Source organism: Loxodonta africana, chromosome 25 (genome assembly GCF_030014295.1).
Source record: "Loxodonta africana isolate mLoxAfr1 chromosome 25, mLoxAfr1.hap2, whole genome shotgun sequence".
Classification (NCBI taxonomy): Eukaryota; Metazoa; Chordata; class Mammalia; order Proboscidea; family Elephantidae; genus Loxodonta; species Loxodonta africana.
This window is the reverse complement of record NC_087366.1, coordinates 28,911,396-28,930,069: the sequence shown is the minus strand read 5'-3', so window position 1 is coordinate 28,930,069 and position 18,674 is coordinate 28,911,396. Positions and strand designations below refer to the sequence as shown.

Here is an 18,674-nt window from a genome sequence, read left to right as displayed (position 1 = left end):
TCTTCTGAATTTCTGATTGCTGTCTGTCTATGGATTTTTCCAGCTTATTAAACTTTTCATTATGTCCCTGAATAATTATGTCCCTGAATAATCTTTCTGAGTTCTTCAGTTGCTTTATCTGTGTGTTTCTTGGCTTGTTCTGCGTATTGCCTCATTTCCTTCCTGATGTCTTGAAGGGTTCTGTATATTAAACTTTTGTATTCTGCATCTGGTAATGCACTATCATCTAAAAGATCTCTGGATTCTTTGTTTTGAGAGCCTGTTGAGGTGATCATGGCCTGTTTCTTTATGTGACTTGATATTGACTGTTGTCTCCCAGCCATCTATAAGTTATTGTATTAGTTTATGCTTGCTTATTTTTTTTTACTATGCCATAGCTGTTTGCTTTGTTTTGTTTTGGTGTATCCCTGTGGGTTGCTTGAGTGAGCTAGCTTGATTATTTTCACCTTTGGAGCTCTGGTGTCCTGTCCCCAGCTAGCTAGAGCTGTTATCAGGTATATCAATCTAGGAGTCCATTCAGTTTTCTTGTGTGAATTCAGCTCAGGTTTCCAGGTAGCTGATCATCAATTGTGTGGTACAGGCTCTGTCCTACAGTCTTAGAGGGGCTGGGGTGATTGACATATATACCCGTATCTGGTTTCAGCAGGGGGTCACGCTCTGAACAAGGCAAGGGGCTGAGAACCGACCCCCAAGTGTCTCTGTTCCCTAGAGCGTGCTGGTGGGTGGGCTCTGCAGAGGGACCATGGGCACCCAAAGTTTTTGTTTTAAGGACTGGGAGATACCAGTTATCCCTGGACCCCTGTCGTGGGTGGCTGGGCAACCCAAGTGGAGCCACCAGTCCTTAGGTCCCTATTGTGGGTAGGTGAGGACCTTGTTTAATAGGCAAAGCAATGTCAAATGTCAAACACCCACCTCTGCACCGCACAGTTGCAAATTTTTTCCTTCCCCAAGGCCGGGAGGACGGCTCCAGGTGCTCACCAGTGTCTATCTCAGGCCTAGGGATTCAGCCGCTGAAGCTGGCTTGGGGATTCGGGGGGCACGGTAAAATATACACAAGTACTTAGCTTTTGCTGAGAGCGCCCTTCTCCTCAGGTTCCGGAGGTGTGAGTGGGCTGTGTGGCTGGCTGCTTCTCCCTGAGGAAACTGCGGCCAAATGCTAGTACCAGCCCGCTGCCGCCTCTCCGGGAATGGTGCCTTAGGGCTCCCTGCGATTCAGGTCCAGTAACTCCTCTCCGCTCCTGCACGGTCTTTTCCTTCCCCTGCCCCTCAATTCGTTGTCTAAGCTTGCCTTTGATGCTCAGGGCTCCCAGCTTGTCAAAAAGATACTCGTTTCACTTGTTTTTTCGGGTCTTTGTTGTAAAGAGGCTCGACGGAAGCATTTGTGTATTCCGCCATCTTGGCCCCACCCATCTGGTACAGGTTTTAGTAAGGACAGTCAAGAGGGTCTTCACTGGTCCAAGAAACCTTACTATTCACTAAATGCTAAAAGAAAAAGATAAGGAGGGAAAGTATGTGAGCCTTTTGTGCTGCGTTTGATTAGTTTATGAAAAAGCTTCCCTAGAAGATGTTTTCCAAGATTGTCCTAGCTTAGTGTCTTCATACCTCAGGGCCCAGTTGATATGTCCTTGTGATCCAGTTCCAGGTGGGTGACAGTCTTTATACTCAAGGACAAGGAATAATGGCTCCAGTATTATCTCGTTAATTAAAAGGCAGGCAGGCAAGGATTCAGGCCATTACAGATAGGCAAGTGTTATCATAGGACTATGTGCAGGGCACTTAGCAGGCCCATCAAAATGACACCTTTGCTCCTAAATCTTAATTTTTACTCCAAATTCCATTATTCTCTGTTGCTTTCATAATTCTACTGTGACACACTTTTAATTTTGGTTTTAGTTAATGTATAATACTAATAATGTATAATAGCTGCCTTATACTTTCTCTTCTAGCAGCATCTAAAGCAGTGAATTTACTCTTGAAATTAGCCTTATTGAATTTTAAAGTCCTTATGTGTAAGAGCCAAAAAAAAAAAAAGAAGAAACTTTTAATTTTGGTTTTAGTTAATGTATAATACTAATAATGCATAATAGCTGCCTTATACTTTCTCTTCTAGCAGCATCTAAAGCAGTGAATTTACTCTTGAAATTAGCCTTATTGAATTTTAAAGTCCTTATGTGTAAGAGCCAGTCTATATTAAAGTCCAAGCTAAGTCTGTTTTTGTCAGTTTCTGCTTTTTCCCCATTGTGTTTTATACTTGTCAGTCTCTTCATTGGTTAATATGCTTTCCCTTAAGTAGAATCCGTTTCCTCCAGATTTGATGACCCTCTCTCCCCCTTCATAGCCTTTCTTCCCTCATGTATCTTTTAAGTAACAGTCATTTCTTTTGAAAACATTTGTCTATCTTTCCCTTCTTCTCTCCCTCACTTTTTATTCCTCTCCCCTTCTCCATATACATTCACACATACATATATACACATGCAGATACTCATATATATACATACGCATGTGTATGCATACATACATAAATGCATGCATATACACACATACACATACATTCATGCAGTTAGATGGATAGTTACTCTATCTTTACCATGCCTAGTTATCTAATTTGCTCTGTAACCCAATTTAGTTCATATTCAGAAGTATAGACTCTTGGGAAGGGAATATACAAAAATCTGAATGCAGATATGAACCCGATCACTGATACTTCGTTGACCGCCTGATTTCATGTTGTTGCTTTGGCTAGTTTTGTGGGTTTTCCCCTTCCTCTTTTATTGCTTTGTGAATATTTTTCCTTTCATAGTTACATACTTGATTTGAAGTAGGTGACCAGTTAGAGGAGGACTCTTGAGTATCACTGCACCACATGGTAGATATTAGTAAACTTCTTTTCCATCCACGTTAAATTGGAAGTATCCTGATGGGTCCTTTTTCTCTTACACCTCTTTGCTTCTAATTGCCTCAAGCTCTTGCTGAATTTTTTCTTCTAATTGGTTAGCTGCCTTTAAAAAGTCCATTCCTTAAATGATAGTTTTAAAAATAACCCTTTAGTGTTTGTTATAATCTGCTTAGGTACTCCTTTCTTTTTTCCTCACCCCTTATTATTTTGAAAAAAGAGTCGTAGATGATAAAGTAAAATAGATGGTTTCTCTGGTTGTTTTTTTTTTTCCTTTTGTGAGAAAATGCACTATCTACTTGCTTAAGAAAGAAGTTTACTTAATGTTGTTAATTGTCCTTCAGGTAAGATGTGTTGGCTGCCAGTTCCCTTGAGTATGGCTGTCAGGTTTCAGCAATTAATGATACATTTTTATTAATCACTTATGCTTAGCAACTACAGGGATTATTAATTACAAACCCGTGATTAGATTCATCATGACAATGATGATGATTTCGTTGGGAAAGATATCATGCAAGTTGTAGCATAGGTCTGCCTCAGACTTGAATTTTTTCTCTGCAGTAAATTACCTCTCATTTGACAGTGGGAAATGTTACAACAATTTAGAAATTGAAGGTGATCTGTTGTTTTAACTTTAATGATTTACATTTGTGTATCAGCTTCCATATAGAAAAGTATATTCTGACCCTGTCATCTGAGAAATGAAAGATTATATTCAAGGTCAAAAGTATATGGTTATAGTTTTTAGCCGCCTAAAATGATATTATTTACCAGTAATCAAACATCTTACCTTTGTAATGATTGATGGAATCATAATGACCTTTGCAGACCTGTTGACCTACTAGTTTACGTTAGTTTGTGTGATTAGTGCATCCCGCCTTCCAGGGTCTTTGAAGGAGAGATTATAGCAACTTGTAGTTGCCTGTATTATTTTCCACAAACATTTATTATTTATTTGAAAAGAATAAAATTAAGGGAAAAATTCATGAAAATGCACAGTAGTCACATTTTGTCCGTATTTACTTTTCAGTTTATTTTATGAGTAATTCTTCAATAAAAAATTGATTTTGTGTTCAGACATACCTGATTTTGTAATGTATTTCTAACTTTATTTGAAAAAAAGCATTATATTTCTCTTCTTTTTATAATGTCATTAGATACTCGTTCTGAAATTTTTCTTTTATGGTTAGGACAAAAGCACTGCTAGTAGAAACACTTCTTTTTTTTTTTTTTTTTCAAAAGCCAAGAGTGACCAAAGTTAGAGAGAGCCCTTATATTATTTTGATTGAAGTTTCATACATATTTATTTTGTTTGATCTAAAATTTTGCGTCTATTGTACTTGCTTTTGGTGTTGCAGAATTAGCTTTTCTTGCTTTCTGCATGTTAGAAATCGGTGGATAATAAGAGAAAAAACAAACCAAGAATGCTTTTCCAGTTGCTTTGAAGTTCAGGGCAGGAAACTGAGGACTTAATAACGACAGCAACAATAATAAAAATGATACCTAAAGCTTGACTGCCACTGTGTGCCAGGCACTGTGTTTAGTACTTCTTAGGCATTTTCGTTTAATTTTTACAGCACTATGTGGCTGATATCATTATTCTCATTTCATAGATGTTTAAATCAAAGACAATAGTGTTCCCAGTGCATGGGTTCAATGATGTATGGAGTACTGTGTATTGTCCTGCTTTCTGAAGGAGACCAGTACACTGCAGGGCAACTGAAAAGGATGAGGAAAATGTTCATGAAAAGGAATGGAAGTTAGGTGTGTTGGAGGAGTCTCTGCCAGATCCTACCCGCTATGTTAAACAGGGTCTCTCAAGGGTCCCTTAAGTTAAACTTCATGAAGAAAGTTAAGAGTATTCACTACAAATTACCTCAACTCCTCCAAATTTGTTCAGGCTTTTCCAAAGCCACACATCCAGTCAGAAGATGGAATGTCCTTTTGATCAGTCACTCCCCCCAGACATTCTAAAAATACAGCAACAATAAAGGAATGCTTCTGTTTATTCCATATTTGAGTGTTCAGTATGTGCTAAAGGCTATAGTATAAAAAAAAAAAAAAATTTTTTTTTTTTTTTCTAAAGACAAATAAAACATAGTCACAGCCTTCAAATAGCTTAGAGTCCAGAAGAGGGGGAAAACATGCAAAATATAAATGTTGTAGATATTAAATACATTAATAAATAATGGAAACAGGCATATAGGTATTATGATTTGTTGCTGTTGTTGTGTGCCATCAAGTCGATTACGACTCATAATGACCCTGTAGGACAGAGTAGAACTGTCCCATAGGGTTTTCTAGGCTATAATCTTTACAGGAGAAGATCACCAGGTTTTTTTCCCCCACAGAGCTGCTGGGTGGGTTTGAACCACTGACCTTTTGGTTAGCAGCTAGGTACTTAACCATTGCACCACTGAGGCTCCATAGATCTTATGATAGAAGTCTATATAGGAATAATAAAGGAAAGACTGACCAATTTTGGGGGAATGAGGATTGACAAAGAAAGTGTAATGCTTAAATTGACCCTGCAGTCCCCTTGAGCTATATCACCCTCTTAACTCCCCACATTTCATGAGTTTGGGTAAAGAAAAATGTGTTTACTGTCTCCACTTCACTCTCTTTTATTCCTCAAACCCTGAACTCCAGCTTCCACCCCCAAGTACTCTACATTGCAGAAACTCATATTTGTTCTATGATTAGAATGAAAATGGCTTATAATAGCCACTAACATTCTATAGCTATTGCTTTTTGCCAGGCATAGTAATATGTGTTTTATACGTAGTAACTTGCTTAGTCCTTAGACCCATTCTATGCCATAAAAAAAATAGCTACTATTATTGTTCCTGTTTTAGAGATGAGGCAGTTGAAATGCATAAAGGTTAAGTAACTTGACCAGAATCACACAGGTGGTTAAGTGGTGAAACTGGGCTTCAAATACAGGCAGTTTTCCGCCATGATCTATGCGTTATGCTGAATGGCCTAGTTTCCTTTTACCCGTGTCTGCACACAGATACCTATATTCTGTTGTTATTGTTATTAGTTGCCATCGAGTCGTCTCTGACCCATGGAAAACTCACGTATGGACACAGTAGAACTGCTCCATAGAGTTTTCAAGGCTGTGACCTTTCGGAAGTAGACAACCAGGCCTATCTTCCAAGGTGCCCCTGGGTGTGTTTGAACTGCCAGCCTTCCAGATAATAGTCTAGTTCTTAACCGTTTGTGCCACCCAGGGACCATACTGATATACTCTCGTTGTTAGGTTCTGTTGAGTCGATTTCGACTCGTAGCGACCCCATGTGACAGAGTAGAACTACCCCATAGAGTTTTCTAGGCTGTAATCTTTATGGGAATGGATTGCCACGTCTTTCTCCCACAGAACTGCTGGGTGGGTTTGAACTGCCAGCCTTTCGTTTAATCGTTGCACTACAAGGGCTCCTTACCTATATACTAAAGGTGACTAATTTCCAATGCATACATTTTTTTCTAGTTGCAATGGATTTTCTTTCCTTCTTTCTATCTTCCCTCTCTCCGTTCCTTCCTCCTACCCTCCCTTTCTTTCCCTTTCATCCTTTCTTTCTCTTCCCTTCCCTACCTCTCTCCCTTCCCTTCCCTTCCCTTCCCTTCAGTTTACTCATTTAGGAGACTTGTAACACTTTTGTGGGCATGTACTAATCTAGGCACTGGGCATACAGAAGTAAAAGATAGTTAGGCCCCACTGCCAAGAACCTCACTGCATGATGGGGGAAGATACAGAGGGAAGTAGTTGTAATACAGTGCAATAAATGCTAGGATGGAATATGCCTAGAGGGGAAGCATTTACCGCAGCCAGAAGAGGGTAATCCCTAACCTGGATTTGATGGAAAAATAGGATTTAGCCAAGGAGGATAGAAATCCCAGGCTTCTATCAGTTGTCTTCGTTTTTTTCTATGTAGAAGCATTTTCAAAACCTTCAGTTTATGTTTTAACATATGTGCATTGTTTCATTGTTTCTTCTGCTTTTTTCTGTTACGTTCTACTTGCCAGTCTCTTCACTGTTTTTCACTGCAGAGTCATTATTTTCTTTATTTCCTTCTTAGTTTATTTCTTTCATCCTGTATAGGAACTCTGTTTTATCTAATACAGTACAAATTTTATTATACTTTCTTTTAGCCCTTTTTCTCCTTCTCTAGCAGGGTGGCCGATATGTATTTTAAGTACTCAAGGTCAATGGTTTCTGCAGCAAGGAAGATAGATCCGGCTCACACTCTTGAGGTCATTGGGATATTAATTTCATTTTTATTCTTCCTGGGTGTTAAGTGGAATTACATTCCTAAAACCTCTCCATTAAATCTGTTTGCCCCAATGGAGTGTTTATTGGGCATGTTGACTTAACATGGCTAGCTTTTTCATCCTCCCTTGCAACCAGCATCTGCTAGATGTTGATATATGGCACAGATAGGTACCTGCTCAGTGCCAAATACATTTTTACACATGGTAGGAAATACCGTAAAGGAGAGGCAGTATCTGACTCTGGATTCACATGGGCTGAATCCTAACTCTCTGCCACTTATTAGCTGAGTAACCCTGGGCAAGTTACTTAATCTCTCTGTGCCTCAGTTTCCACCATTAAAGTGGATAAACTAGTAGTGTCTACCTCTTCAAGTTGTTCAGAGGATTAAGTGAACTAGCACCTGTAAAACTTAGAACAGTACCTGGCTTAGAGATAAAAAGGAAGAGATTCAATAAAAGACTGGGATTCCCATCCTCCTTGACTAATTCCTGTTTTTTTTTTCATCTAAATATTTTGCTCCTGACTTGCTGTCTCCTCTGCCTTAAATGTTCATCAGGGGTCTGATTTTACTTTAAAGCGTGCTCACATACCTCTCTTTTCCTGTGGTTCTTATCTGTTAATCTAGCTATTCACAGTTGTTCTTCCTTTTTTGTGGTGGAAAATAACTGGGGAGATTGCCAGGAAGACAATACGTTGTTGTCATTAGTGATGATTTTATGGTTCATTAGTAGGAGTTAATCATAATAAAATAGGTATTTGTTTCATATGGCATTAGGGATTATTTAAAAGATAATAATTCTTTTTTCCATAGTTATTATAGTCATGCATATTTATTGTAAATGATTAGAATATTACAGAAATACAAACTTAGCGAAAAATGTGTTTGCTAAGTATTTATTGAGAGCCTACTATGGGATAAGACACGGTCAGATGCTAAAACATAGTTGTCAATAATAGTTTGGTTATATTCTTACAGCTTTTCAGAAAGATCTGTAATCATATAAGTAATGTTATTTACTAAAATAAAATCATACTTAAAAATAACTGTTCTGTTTCTTGCTTTTCATAACAAAGTAATATATTTTGGATGGTTTCCATTTTAGCATATATGGATTTACTCCATCCATTAAAACTACTCGTTAGCATTTTCTTGAATGCATACATTATTATCCATAATAATGTGAATATAATTTAGTTAATTAAACTTCCAGTTATGGATTCCTGATAGTTTTCAGTTTATGTTATTACAAGGAGTGGTGCGTGATGCAATGAACATGCCTTTACGTATCTATCTCTGCCATATGCATTTCTGGAGGATAAATCTCTAGAATAGGAGTTGTTGGATTAAATGGTATATTCATTTAGAATCTTAATAAAGAAGATTGTGCTTATTTAAACGCCAGTTTTGCCTATTTCCCCATACCATTAACAATACTGGATGCGATCAGCCTTTATACTCTCTGCTAATCTAATAGATGAATATTTTTCATTGTTTTAGTACACATTTTACAAAAAATTGTTGGTGATGCTGAATGTTCTCTGCTATGTTTATTGGGTGCTTGTATTTTATATATTGTGACCTGTACTATGTGCATGTCCTTGACCCAATTTTATATTGGGTTGATCTTTATCTTATTGATTTCTAAGATCTTGCTATATTGCAGAAAATAGCTGTCATATGTTGGAAATATGTTTTTCTAGTGTGTGTTTTGTATACCACATGCCTTACTTCACAGAAGTTTTTAATTTGTAGATAGCCAAATTTCTTAATCTTTCTTATGGCATCTTGGTTTTGTTTCGTGCTTAAGGATTCATTTTTTAGTAAAGAATAGTTTTAGAAGATTTTCTCCATCAGTCGATCCTTCTGATTTTTATTATAATCAAGATTATGATGTCCATGGATGTTTGTTCCCTTTTCTCTTTTGGTTAGCAGCCGTAACTCTTAACCACTCATAACTCTTAACCATTGTGTTAAGAATTAACACTGAATTAACTCATAACTCATAACTTAACCACTGTGCTGCCAGGACTCCTAGAGCATTATGTAGGAATTTCTAATTGTGTTAGCATTAACTTTTAAACTGTATTCTGTGTGGATAATGCTGTTTATTCCTAAGGAGCCCTGGCAGTGCAATTGTTAAGTACTTGGCTGCTAGCCAAAAGAACAGTGGTTCAAACTCATGGGAGAAAAGACCTGGAGATTTGCTGCTGTAAAGATTAGAGCCTAGAAAACCCTATGGGGCAGTCCTAATCTGTCCTGTAGGGTTGCTATGAGTCAGAATTGACTTGATGGCACCCAACAAACAACATTTATTTCTAGGTATTTTCAGTTTCATACTGTGGAAACTGTGGGTGTTTATACCTTGAGAATATTTACCTAGGCACTAAAGATAAATTACACTAATAAGGTTTTTACTGTTATTTTTGCTGTAAATGTAATATAAGTAGCAGGATTGCTTGATTGTTTCATCAGACACATAGTCATATTTCTTGTTTTATAAATCTGTACATGTTTATTGTCTTTTTTGTGTGTGTGTTTTTTCTGCAGAGAGTGATAATGAACTCTCAAGTGGAACAGGTGATGTGTCTAAGGATTGTCCTGAGAAGATCCTATATTCTTGGGGAGAATTGCTAGGAAGATGGTAAAGATTTATTTTTCTTATTGAAAATTTTATATTTACATAGTTGATGTTAATTTGTTGTATTAATTGAAATCTATGCGGGTGTTTGAGAAAGAGGATTGCTTTAGTCAGAGTCCAGGCTGGAAAGCAAAAACCGAGTTAGATTTTTTGAGCAGAGAGGCTTTAATGCAGGTTATTGGCTTACAGTGTATTAGAAAGCTGAAAAAGCAAAAAGGTGACTCAGAGGTAACCCAGGTAGTAGGAAGCAGCCATGAGCTGTAGGGCTGGAGAAATAAAATTGGAAAAAGTGTTGATACCAGAATCTAGAAACTTAGATCAGAGGTGTCTGAGGGACTGGTACAGGGGCATCTCAGGTGGTTCCTTAGACTTCTAAGGAGGGCTCAGAATAGGGGCTTAGAAAGAACTCTCAGAGAGAAGAACATTTTGTTGCTCCTCAGCCTCGGAAGAGATACTCAGATCTCTGAGGTAGTGAGGGAACACTACATGATTGGTGCTAATACTAGTATTTCTCAGGGGTTGTGGTGTTTCTGGTGCTGGGAATGCAGCCCCCTTCTTCCTTTCTCCTACCTTCCATTCTCACACCGTGTCATCCATTGGCCCTGCTGATGTGAAGCGAGTCTGGGATATTTAGTTTGCAGATTCTGAGTCCTCACATCATTGAACAGAATACAAAAGAACAAATTAAACGAAAGCAAGCAGAAGCAAGGAAATAATAAAGATGAGAACAGAAATGAATGAAATTGAGAACAGAGAAACAATAGAGAAAAACAAACCAAAGCTGATCTTTATAAAGGTCAATAAAACTGGTAAGCTTTTAACTAGATTGATCAAGGGGAAAGATAAAAAAGAGAGAAAACATAAATTATAGGAATCAAAGAGGGCAAATAATTGTAAATCTCTATAGATGAGAGTATTACAAATAACTCACCACCTATAAATTCAGAAACTTAGGTGAATTGGTCAAATTCCTTGAAAGACACAAACTGTTAAAGCTCACTTAAGAACATATAAATAAACGCAATAGTTCTTTATTTACTAATGAAATTGAATTCATAGTTAAATCTTTTCAAAAAAGAAAATTTGTTGTCCCATATGGCTTCATTGGCAAACTTTACCAAACATTTAAAAAAGAAATAATATAAATTTTGTAGAAATTATTCCAGAATATGAGAGGAGATTCTCAATTCATTTTATGACACTAGCATATCGTAATACCCAAATCAAATAACATTACAAGAAAAACAGTACAGGCCAATGTACCTCATAAATATAGATTCAAAAATTTTTAATAAAATACTAGCACATCAAATCCAGCAACATATACAAAAGATAACATAGCATGATTACAGGAGATTTTTTTCTGGGAGTATAAGGCTGATTAACTATTTGAAAATCAGTCAGTGTAATTTACCATATCAACAGATTGAAGAAGAAAAACCACACGCAAAAGAGGCAGAAAAAGCATTTGACAAAATTCAGCATTCATTTATGATAAAAACTCTCAGTAACTGGGTGTGTAGGGTAGTTTCCTTAACCTGATATAGGACATCTATGAAAAATGTACAGCTAACATCTAACTTAAACTGTTAAGTGAAAGACTGAGTACTTTCTACTGAAGATTGGGAACAAGGCAGGAATTTCCATTCTTACCACTCTTACTCAATGTCCTAGCCAGTGCAATAAGGGAAGAAAAGGTTAATAGAAGGCATATAAGACTGGAAAGGAACATATAAAACTGTCTGTATTTGCACATGTTGTGATTGTCTTGTAGAAAATGGCAAGAAGTCCACAAAACAAAACAAAAAGATGGCAACAGCAACAAAGAAACTGAAAACCTCTTAAAACTAGTAAGTTTTGCAAGATTTTAGAATACAAGATCAATATATAAAAAGTAATCTAACTTCTATATACTTAAAAAAGAGAAAAAAAAACCCCACCAAACCCATTGCCATTGAGTTGATTCTGACTCATAGCAATCCTATAGGACAGAGTAGAACTGCCCCATAGGGTTTCCAAGGAGCAGCTGGTAGATTCAAACTGCAGACATTTTGGTTAGCAACCAAGGTCTTAACCACCACACCACCAGGGCTACTTCTGTATATTAGCAATGAACAATTGGAAATAGGAAATTTAAAACATCTAAAAGCATCAAAAAGAAAAAAAAAATACATACTCAGGTTGAAATCTAACAAAATATCTGGCAGATTTGTGTGTCAAAAACTAGAACACAGTAGTGAAAGAAATCAACAAAGACCTAAATATTTGGAGAGATATACCATGTCCATGGAACGAAAGACTTAATGTTGTTAACATGTTAATTCTCCCCAAAGTAATCTACAGAGTCAATGCAATTTCAATCAAAATCACAGCAGAATTTCTTTTACAGACACTGACAAGCTGATTCTAAAATTTAAATAGAAAAGCAAAAGATCCAGATTAGCCAATATAATTTTGAAAAAGAAGAACAGAGTTGGTGGTTCACATTACCTGATTCCAGGGCTTATTATAAAGCTATAGTAATCAGGGCAGTATTGGTGAAAGGACAGGTATAGAGATGAATGGCATGGAATAGAGAGTTCAGAAATAGACCCATACTATCTGGATAGACATTTTTCCAAAGAAGTTGTATGAAAAGATGCTCAGAATCTTTAACAACCAGGGAAATGCAAATCGAAACTACAGTGAATTATCAGTTCATACCTACTAGGATGGCAATAATAAAAAAAGAAAAGAAAAAAAAATAATCACAAGTGTTGGAGAGGATGTGGATTGGAACTCAGGTCCACTGCTGATGGGAATGTAAAATGATGCAGCAGATTTGGAAAACAGTGTAGCAATTTCTAAAAGGTTAAACATAGAGTTACCATGAAAAAAAAAATATATATATATGACCTATAAATTCCACTTCTCCTCATGTTCCAAGAGAAATGAAAAACATACGTCCACAGAAGAACTTTTTCATAGCAGGATTATTCATAATACCCTAAAAGTGGAAACAATGTAAATGCCTGTCAACTGGTAGATGGATAAATAAGAAATGGTATGTCCGTACAATAGAATATTATTCAACAATAAAAATAAATGAAGTATGAGATATGCTACAGTATGGATGACCCTTGAAAACATTATGATAAATGAAGCAAGTGAAAAAACATACCATATATTGTATGATTTCATTTATGTGAAATGTGCAGAGTAGGCAAATCTGTATAGACAGAAAGTAGGTTCTTGGTTGTCTAGGGCTAGGGTGGGGTTGGTGAGGAAATAGTGCTAAGGGGTATAGGGTTTCTTTCTGGGGGTGATGAAAATATTCTAATTGATTGTGGTGATGGTTGCACAACCCTGTGAATATACTGAAAAACTATTGAACATTTTAAATGGGTGACTTGTATGTGAGTTATGTCTGAAAGAAGTTATTATTAAAAAAAAAAAAAGTAAACCCACACATATGTGGTCTGTGGATTTTAGACAAAGGCTCAGTTACAATTCAGTGGAGAAAGGTATCTTTTCAGCAAATGGTGCTTAACAGTTGATAGCCACATGCAAAGAAAAGGAACCTTGACCCATACCTTGCATCGTTTTCAAAATTAAGTCTAAATGAATTGTGGACCTAAATGTAATAGCTAAAATTATAAAAGTTAGAAAATATAGGAGGAAATCTTTGTGACCTTTGGTTACGCAAAGGCATCTGAGGTTTACACAAAAGCATGATCCATAAATGAAAAAATTGGTAAATTTGACTTTATCAAAATTAAGAACTTTTGTTCTTTGAAAGACACTGCTAAAATAATAAAAAGACAAGCCACAAGGAAGAAATATTTGCAAAACACATGTCTGGTGAAGGACTTGTATCCACAATGTATAAAGAATTCTCGAAACTCAATAATGAGAAAACAGATAACCCAATTTAAAAAATGAGCAACAGATGTGAACAGATATTTCACCAAAGAGGATATGTGGATGGCAATTAATCATATGAAAATATGCTCCATAACATTATTCTTTAAAGAAATACAAATTAAAACTACAATTAGAATGGCTGAAGTGAAAAAACAAAAGCAAAACTAACGGAAAAAACAAACCTGACCATATCAAGGCCTGGGGAGAAGGCATAGCAACTGCAACTCGCATATATTGCTGGTGAGAATGCAGGATGATGTAGCCATTTCTGAAATTAGTTAGACATTTTCTTATAACGTGAAACACACGTTTCCCATACCACTCAGCAGTCTCACTCCTAGGTATTTACCCAAGTGAAATGAAGATCTGTACGTGACTATGGCAGTTTTGTTTATAACTGCCGCGTACTAGGAACCACACAAATGCCCTTCAGTAGGTAAATGGATAAACCAACTGTGGTACATTCATTTAATGGAATACTAGTCAATGATGTAAAAAATGAGCTACTGACATGTACAACGTGGATGCATCTCCAATTATGTTTTATGCTTAGTGAAATTTACCAGATTCAAATGGCTTAATATTGTATGATTCCATTTATATGAAATTCTAGAAAGCCAAAACTATTGTGGTAGAAAACATGTCAGTGGTTGCCAAGGACTTCGCGGGGACAGGGAGAGTGCTGACTGTAAAGAGATGTGGGGACTGGCCTGACAGAAGAAGAGGGCACACATCAAGTAGCTATTCTGTGCATAAGCATGAAGCTTCTTCTTTTTCCCCCCTCCCCTTTGTCTTTTTGATGTAATGGTAACATTCTGTGCTCCAGAAACTACAATGACTAGGTTTAAGAGCCTGGGCTTCTTTTTTTTTTTTGATCATTTATTTAAGGTACAATTTATGCAGAGTAAAATTCACCCTAAATACATTCTTGAGTTTTGACAGATGCTTGTAATCATGTGGCCACCACCACGATCAAGATACATGCATTGAAAAACAAAACAAAAGAAAAAAACAGGAAGAAACTTCATGCTTATACATAAAATAGCTACTCAAAGTGTGTCCTTTTCTTCTTTAAGGCCAGTCCCTTCGTTATCTCTTCAGTACTCCTTCCTGTCTGTTTATTTTTATTTGTAGCATTTGTTGCAGAAAACGCTGTCTTAACTAAATTTTCTTTTTTAATCTTTCCAAAGTTTAGTCAAATACACATGAACTTCAAGTTGCTGTTGTTTTACTGGTACCTTTATCACAGTGCCTAGAATATAGTAGGTGCTCAATAAATATTTACTGAGTGTATTATGAATAAAATATTCTTGACTACGACAGACGTTTGTCCCTTTTATTCTGTGGATTTTTTATATATCTGCATTTTGGTACTTGATTATTTTTGTCTTATAATTTTATGTAATTGTTTAATAAATGCAAGTTGTAGATTGTAAGTAGATTCTTTTATTTATCAATCTCTGTGTTGAACCTTGAACGAGGTAGTTGGCCTTTTGGTGTCTTGATCATGTCGTGATGAGGGGTTTTTAAATAAACATTTTAAAAGCATCATTATGGCTGCTAAGTGAAAAGTAGATTATAAGGGAGCAAAGATGGAAGCAGGCAGAACAGCTAGTAGGTATTGCAAGTAATACAGGGTAGAGATGATGGTGTCTTACAGGCTGGTAGCAGAAGGTATGTGATCAGATTCTGGGTATGTTTTGAGGAGAGAGCCGACAGAATTTGCTGATGCATCCTCCTTAGGCCAAGGGGAGAAAAAAATAACCAAGCAGTGTTTGTCAGTGCTTTGGGCTTGAACAACTAGAAGACTTGCCGTTTACTCAAATTTTGAAGGATAAAGGGAGGAAGAGCAGGTTTGGAGGATAAAATCAAGATTTTGAAGATACTGAAATGCCTTTAGACATCCAAGTAAACATGCCCATTAGTTACACATGAAATTGAGTTCTGAGGGAGAGGTCAGGGTGGAAATGAAAGTTTGGGAGCCCTCAGTATATAGTTTCTAAAGCCATTAGATGGTAAAATTTCTTAGGGAGTAAGTACAGATGGAGAAGTCATCTAGGAATTGAGCCCGCGACCGCTGTAATGTTTGGATGTTGGAAGGATGAGGAGGATCCAACAAAGGAGTCCAAGAAAGCACAACCAGTGAGGTAGGAGGGGAGCCAGGTAGAAATCAAGTGAACCAAGTCTGTCAAGAAGGAGGGAGTGATCAAATGTTGTATCAAATACTGCTGATTGTTCAAGTCAGATACAAGTCAGATGAAGCCTGATAATTAACCATTGGATTTATCAATTTGGATGTCAGTGATGACCTTGACAAGAGCAATTTCAGTAGAGAGATAGGAAACAAAGTCTGCTTAGACTGGGTGTGAGAGGAAGGGGAATCAGCAGGGACAAAGTAGTTTTGCTGTATTGAGAAATAGGAGCGTATTAGGAGATGGTTGTAGATTAAGAGCTTTTTTTTTTTTTTAAATTGGGCAATATAGCATGTTCATATGTTATTGGAAATGTTCCAGTAGAGAGAGAAAAATTGATAATGCCAGAGAAAAAAGGTACAGTTGTAAGAGAAGTCCATGAATAGGCAAGAAGAGTTAGATTTGTTGACTAGTAGAGGGGTTGTACATAGGAGCACAGACAATTCATTGTAACAGGAGGCAAGATGGGGCATGGCTGCAAAAATAATAGCTGACATTTCAGTATACTTACTATGTGCCAAGAACCCTGGTGGTGCAGTGGTTAAGCGTTTGGCAAAAGGTCTACAGTTCAAATCCCACCAGCCACTCCTTGGAAACCCTATGGGGCAGTTCTACTCTGTCCTATAGGATTGCTATGAGTTGGAATCGACCTGACAGCATGGGGGTTTGGTCTGGCTCCAGAGCCTGTATTTTTAACCATGTGGACAAGCTGTCTTTTCTATAGATATAGGTAATTACTGGATTAGTCTTTATGGGAGTATGTCTGAGTTCTAGTGAGAGAGTGAATAGACTAGGGAAATTGATACAGTTGCCAAACAATACTTTAGGCTTCTAGTCATAAGTTTAAAGAGAGGTCATGGGAATGGTAGTATCATGGATAGAAAAACAAAATACTTTGATGACTAAAATAAACGGCCAAAGAGACCTTTACCCTATTAAATGCAAGATTTATAATTTATAACATGGGTTTATGGAGCCTTCTGTTAGGCTCTAGGAGACACACAGATGAAGAAGACAGTGTTTGTCTTTGAGGTTCATAATCAAGAGGAGAGGGGACTCAGACTCCTAACAGAGCAAGTGAATAAAATAACTGAAACACTGACATAGTTTCAAATTTCTAGATGATTTTTTAGAATTTTTTTCCTCTGGAAAATGATAAATCACTTGATTCATTCATCCAACTGTTTTGTTTTCAACCATTTATTGCCTGTTAGGACTATAGTAGGAACTACTGATTCATAGATGAGTAAGAGATAATTCCTATCTTCAAGGAGTTCACTGTCTTATAGAGATACAGGTATTTAAACGGATAGTTGTGATCTCATGGATGAATGCTCCTGAAAGCATTCTAGATACGAGAGAAATTTTCAAATGTATAGAAAAATAATAGAATAAAACCTCATGTGCCCACCACCCAGCTTTAATAGTTATCCACATAAGAACAAATCCAACAATTAGTTTTAAGCTGAGATTGCTATTGATGCTTTTTATTTTTCAGGAAGGTAACTCTGGAGTAGGAAGAGACCGATAAACTAGAGAGGGAGGTAATTGGATGGGTTGATGAGGCCTAAACCAAACTCACTGGCCCTAGGTATGGAGAGGAGGCTCCATATGGAGAAAGACTCCTGGGGTAGAATTGACAAGGTTTCTCAGCTATAGTTCAGTATACATTGTTTGACAAATAAAATGTAATCTTTCTTGTTTACAATGTTGTTAGTAATAGACTTCAAGAACTTCATTAAAAGAACCTGAGAGAACTATTTTAAAAAACCTAAACTTGTTGATTTTTAGATTTTCACAAAACTTGCTAGATCTTTTAGAATCTAAGTGTTTTTATCTTATACAGCTCATTATTACAATTGTGTCATGACAATTCATATGAAAAGGGTAAAATTTGCCTAATTTGGAGAAGTTTGTATCTATTATGCAAGGACTGGCAAAGTTTTTTAGTTACTCTCTTGGAATTTCTTTTTAAAACATTAGTCTTGTTTAGAAATAGAAACTTCCCGTGAGTCTTAGGAATAATAGCTAGGTACTTACGGGAAGATATATTGTGATTTATTTAAGTAAAGCATATGTCATGTACAAGTCCTACATTATGTGCCTTGGGCAAATTTTTGTGAGGAGACAGTCTGTGTTCTCAATGAACTTTTTAATAAAATTTAGTTGAAAGTATTTAGAGCTTATTATAAAATAGCTCACTTTACTAAAATAAAGTAAAACCTTTTGTGGAATTCAGACAAATTTAGGTAATTAAATATACCATAAAAAATCTAAAGGAAAATATTTAGTACTGATTTGAAATTATCAGAAAAAATAAGGATAATGTGGGAAAGAAAACTAAAATCAGACTGTGTCAAAAAAAAATCCAGTAATGGAGGTCTTTAGAAAAAATTGATGTTAAGGCCTATTGAAGAAATAACTATATGAAAAGAGAGAGAGACAGAGAGGTGGGAAACATTAGCGATGGGAGGACTTGGAAAAGCCGAAATGAAAGTGGTACCAAGATTTCTTTTATGTGTTGCATGTATTCAGAATGGTAGTGCTGATGAACTGCATGTTATTTAAGAAATTGGGCAGAATAATTTCTGGATAACTCCCTCTGGTTTTCAGAATACATGGAAAAAACTGTTGAGATTTTTAAAGACTGGTGAAAGATAGGGCTGACTCTGAACACTTAGGCTTAAAAAATCAACTTTGTTAGCAGAAAGATTTTCTAACAAAAAAAAACCTAAATGAACATCTAGGGAAAAAAATTGGAGATTGGTTTGTTG

At 36.5% G+C, this 18,674-nt stretch overlaps 1 protein-coding gene across 18 annotated transcripts in view; it reads left to right on the top strand.

The window, feature by feature from the left end:
• RABGAP1L (RAB GTPase activating protein 1 like) overlaps positions 1–18,674 on the top strand; it is a 785,265-nt gene that overhangs the window by 244,119 nt on the left and 522,472 nt on the right. For all 18 annotated transcript variants that reach the window (XM_023549257.2, XM_023549255.2, XM_023549261.2 and 15 more), the window contains one exon: positions 9,715–9,808. In XM_023549257.2, coding sequence (XP_023405025.1) covers positions 9,715–9,808 — 94 coding nt within the window. The remainder of the gene's footprint in view (positions 1–9,714; positions 9,809–18,674) is intronic.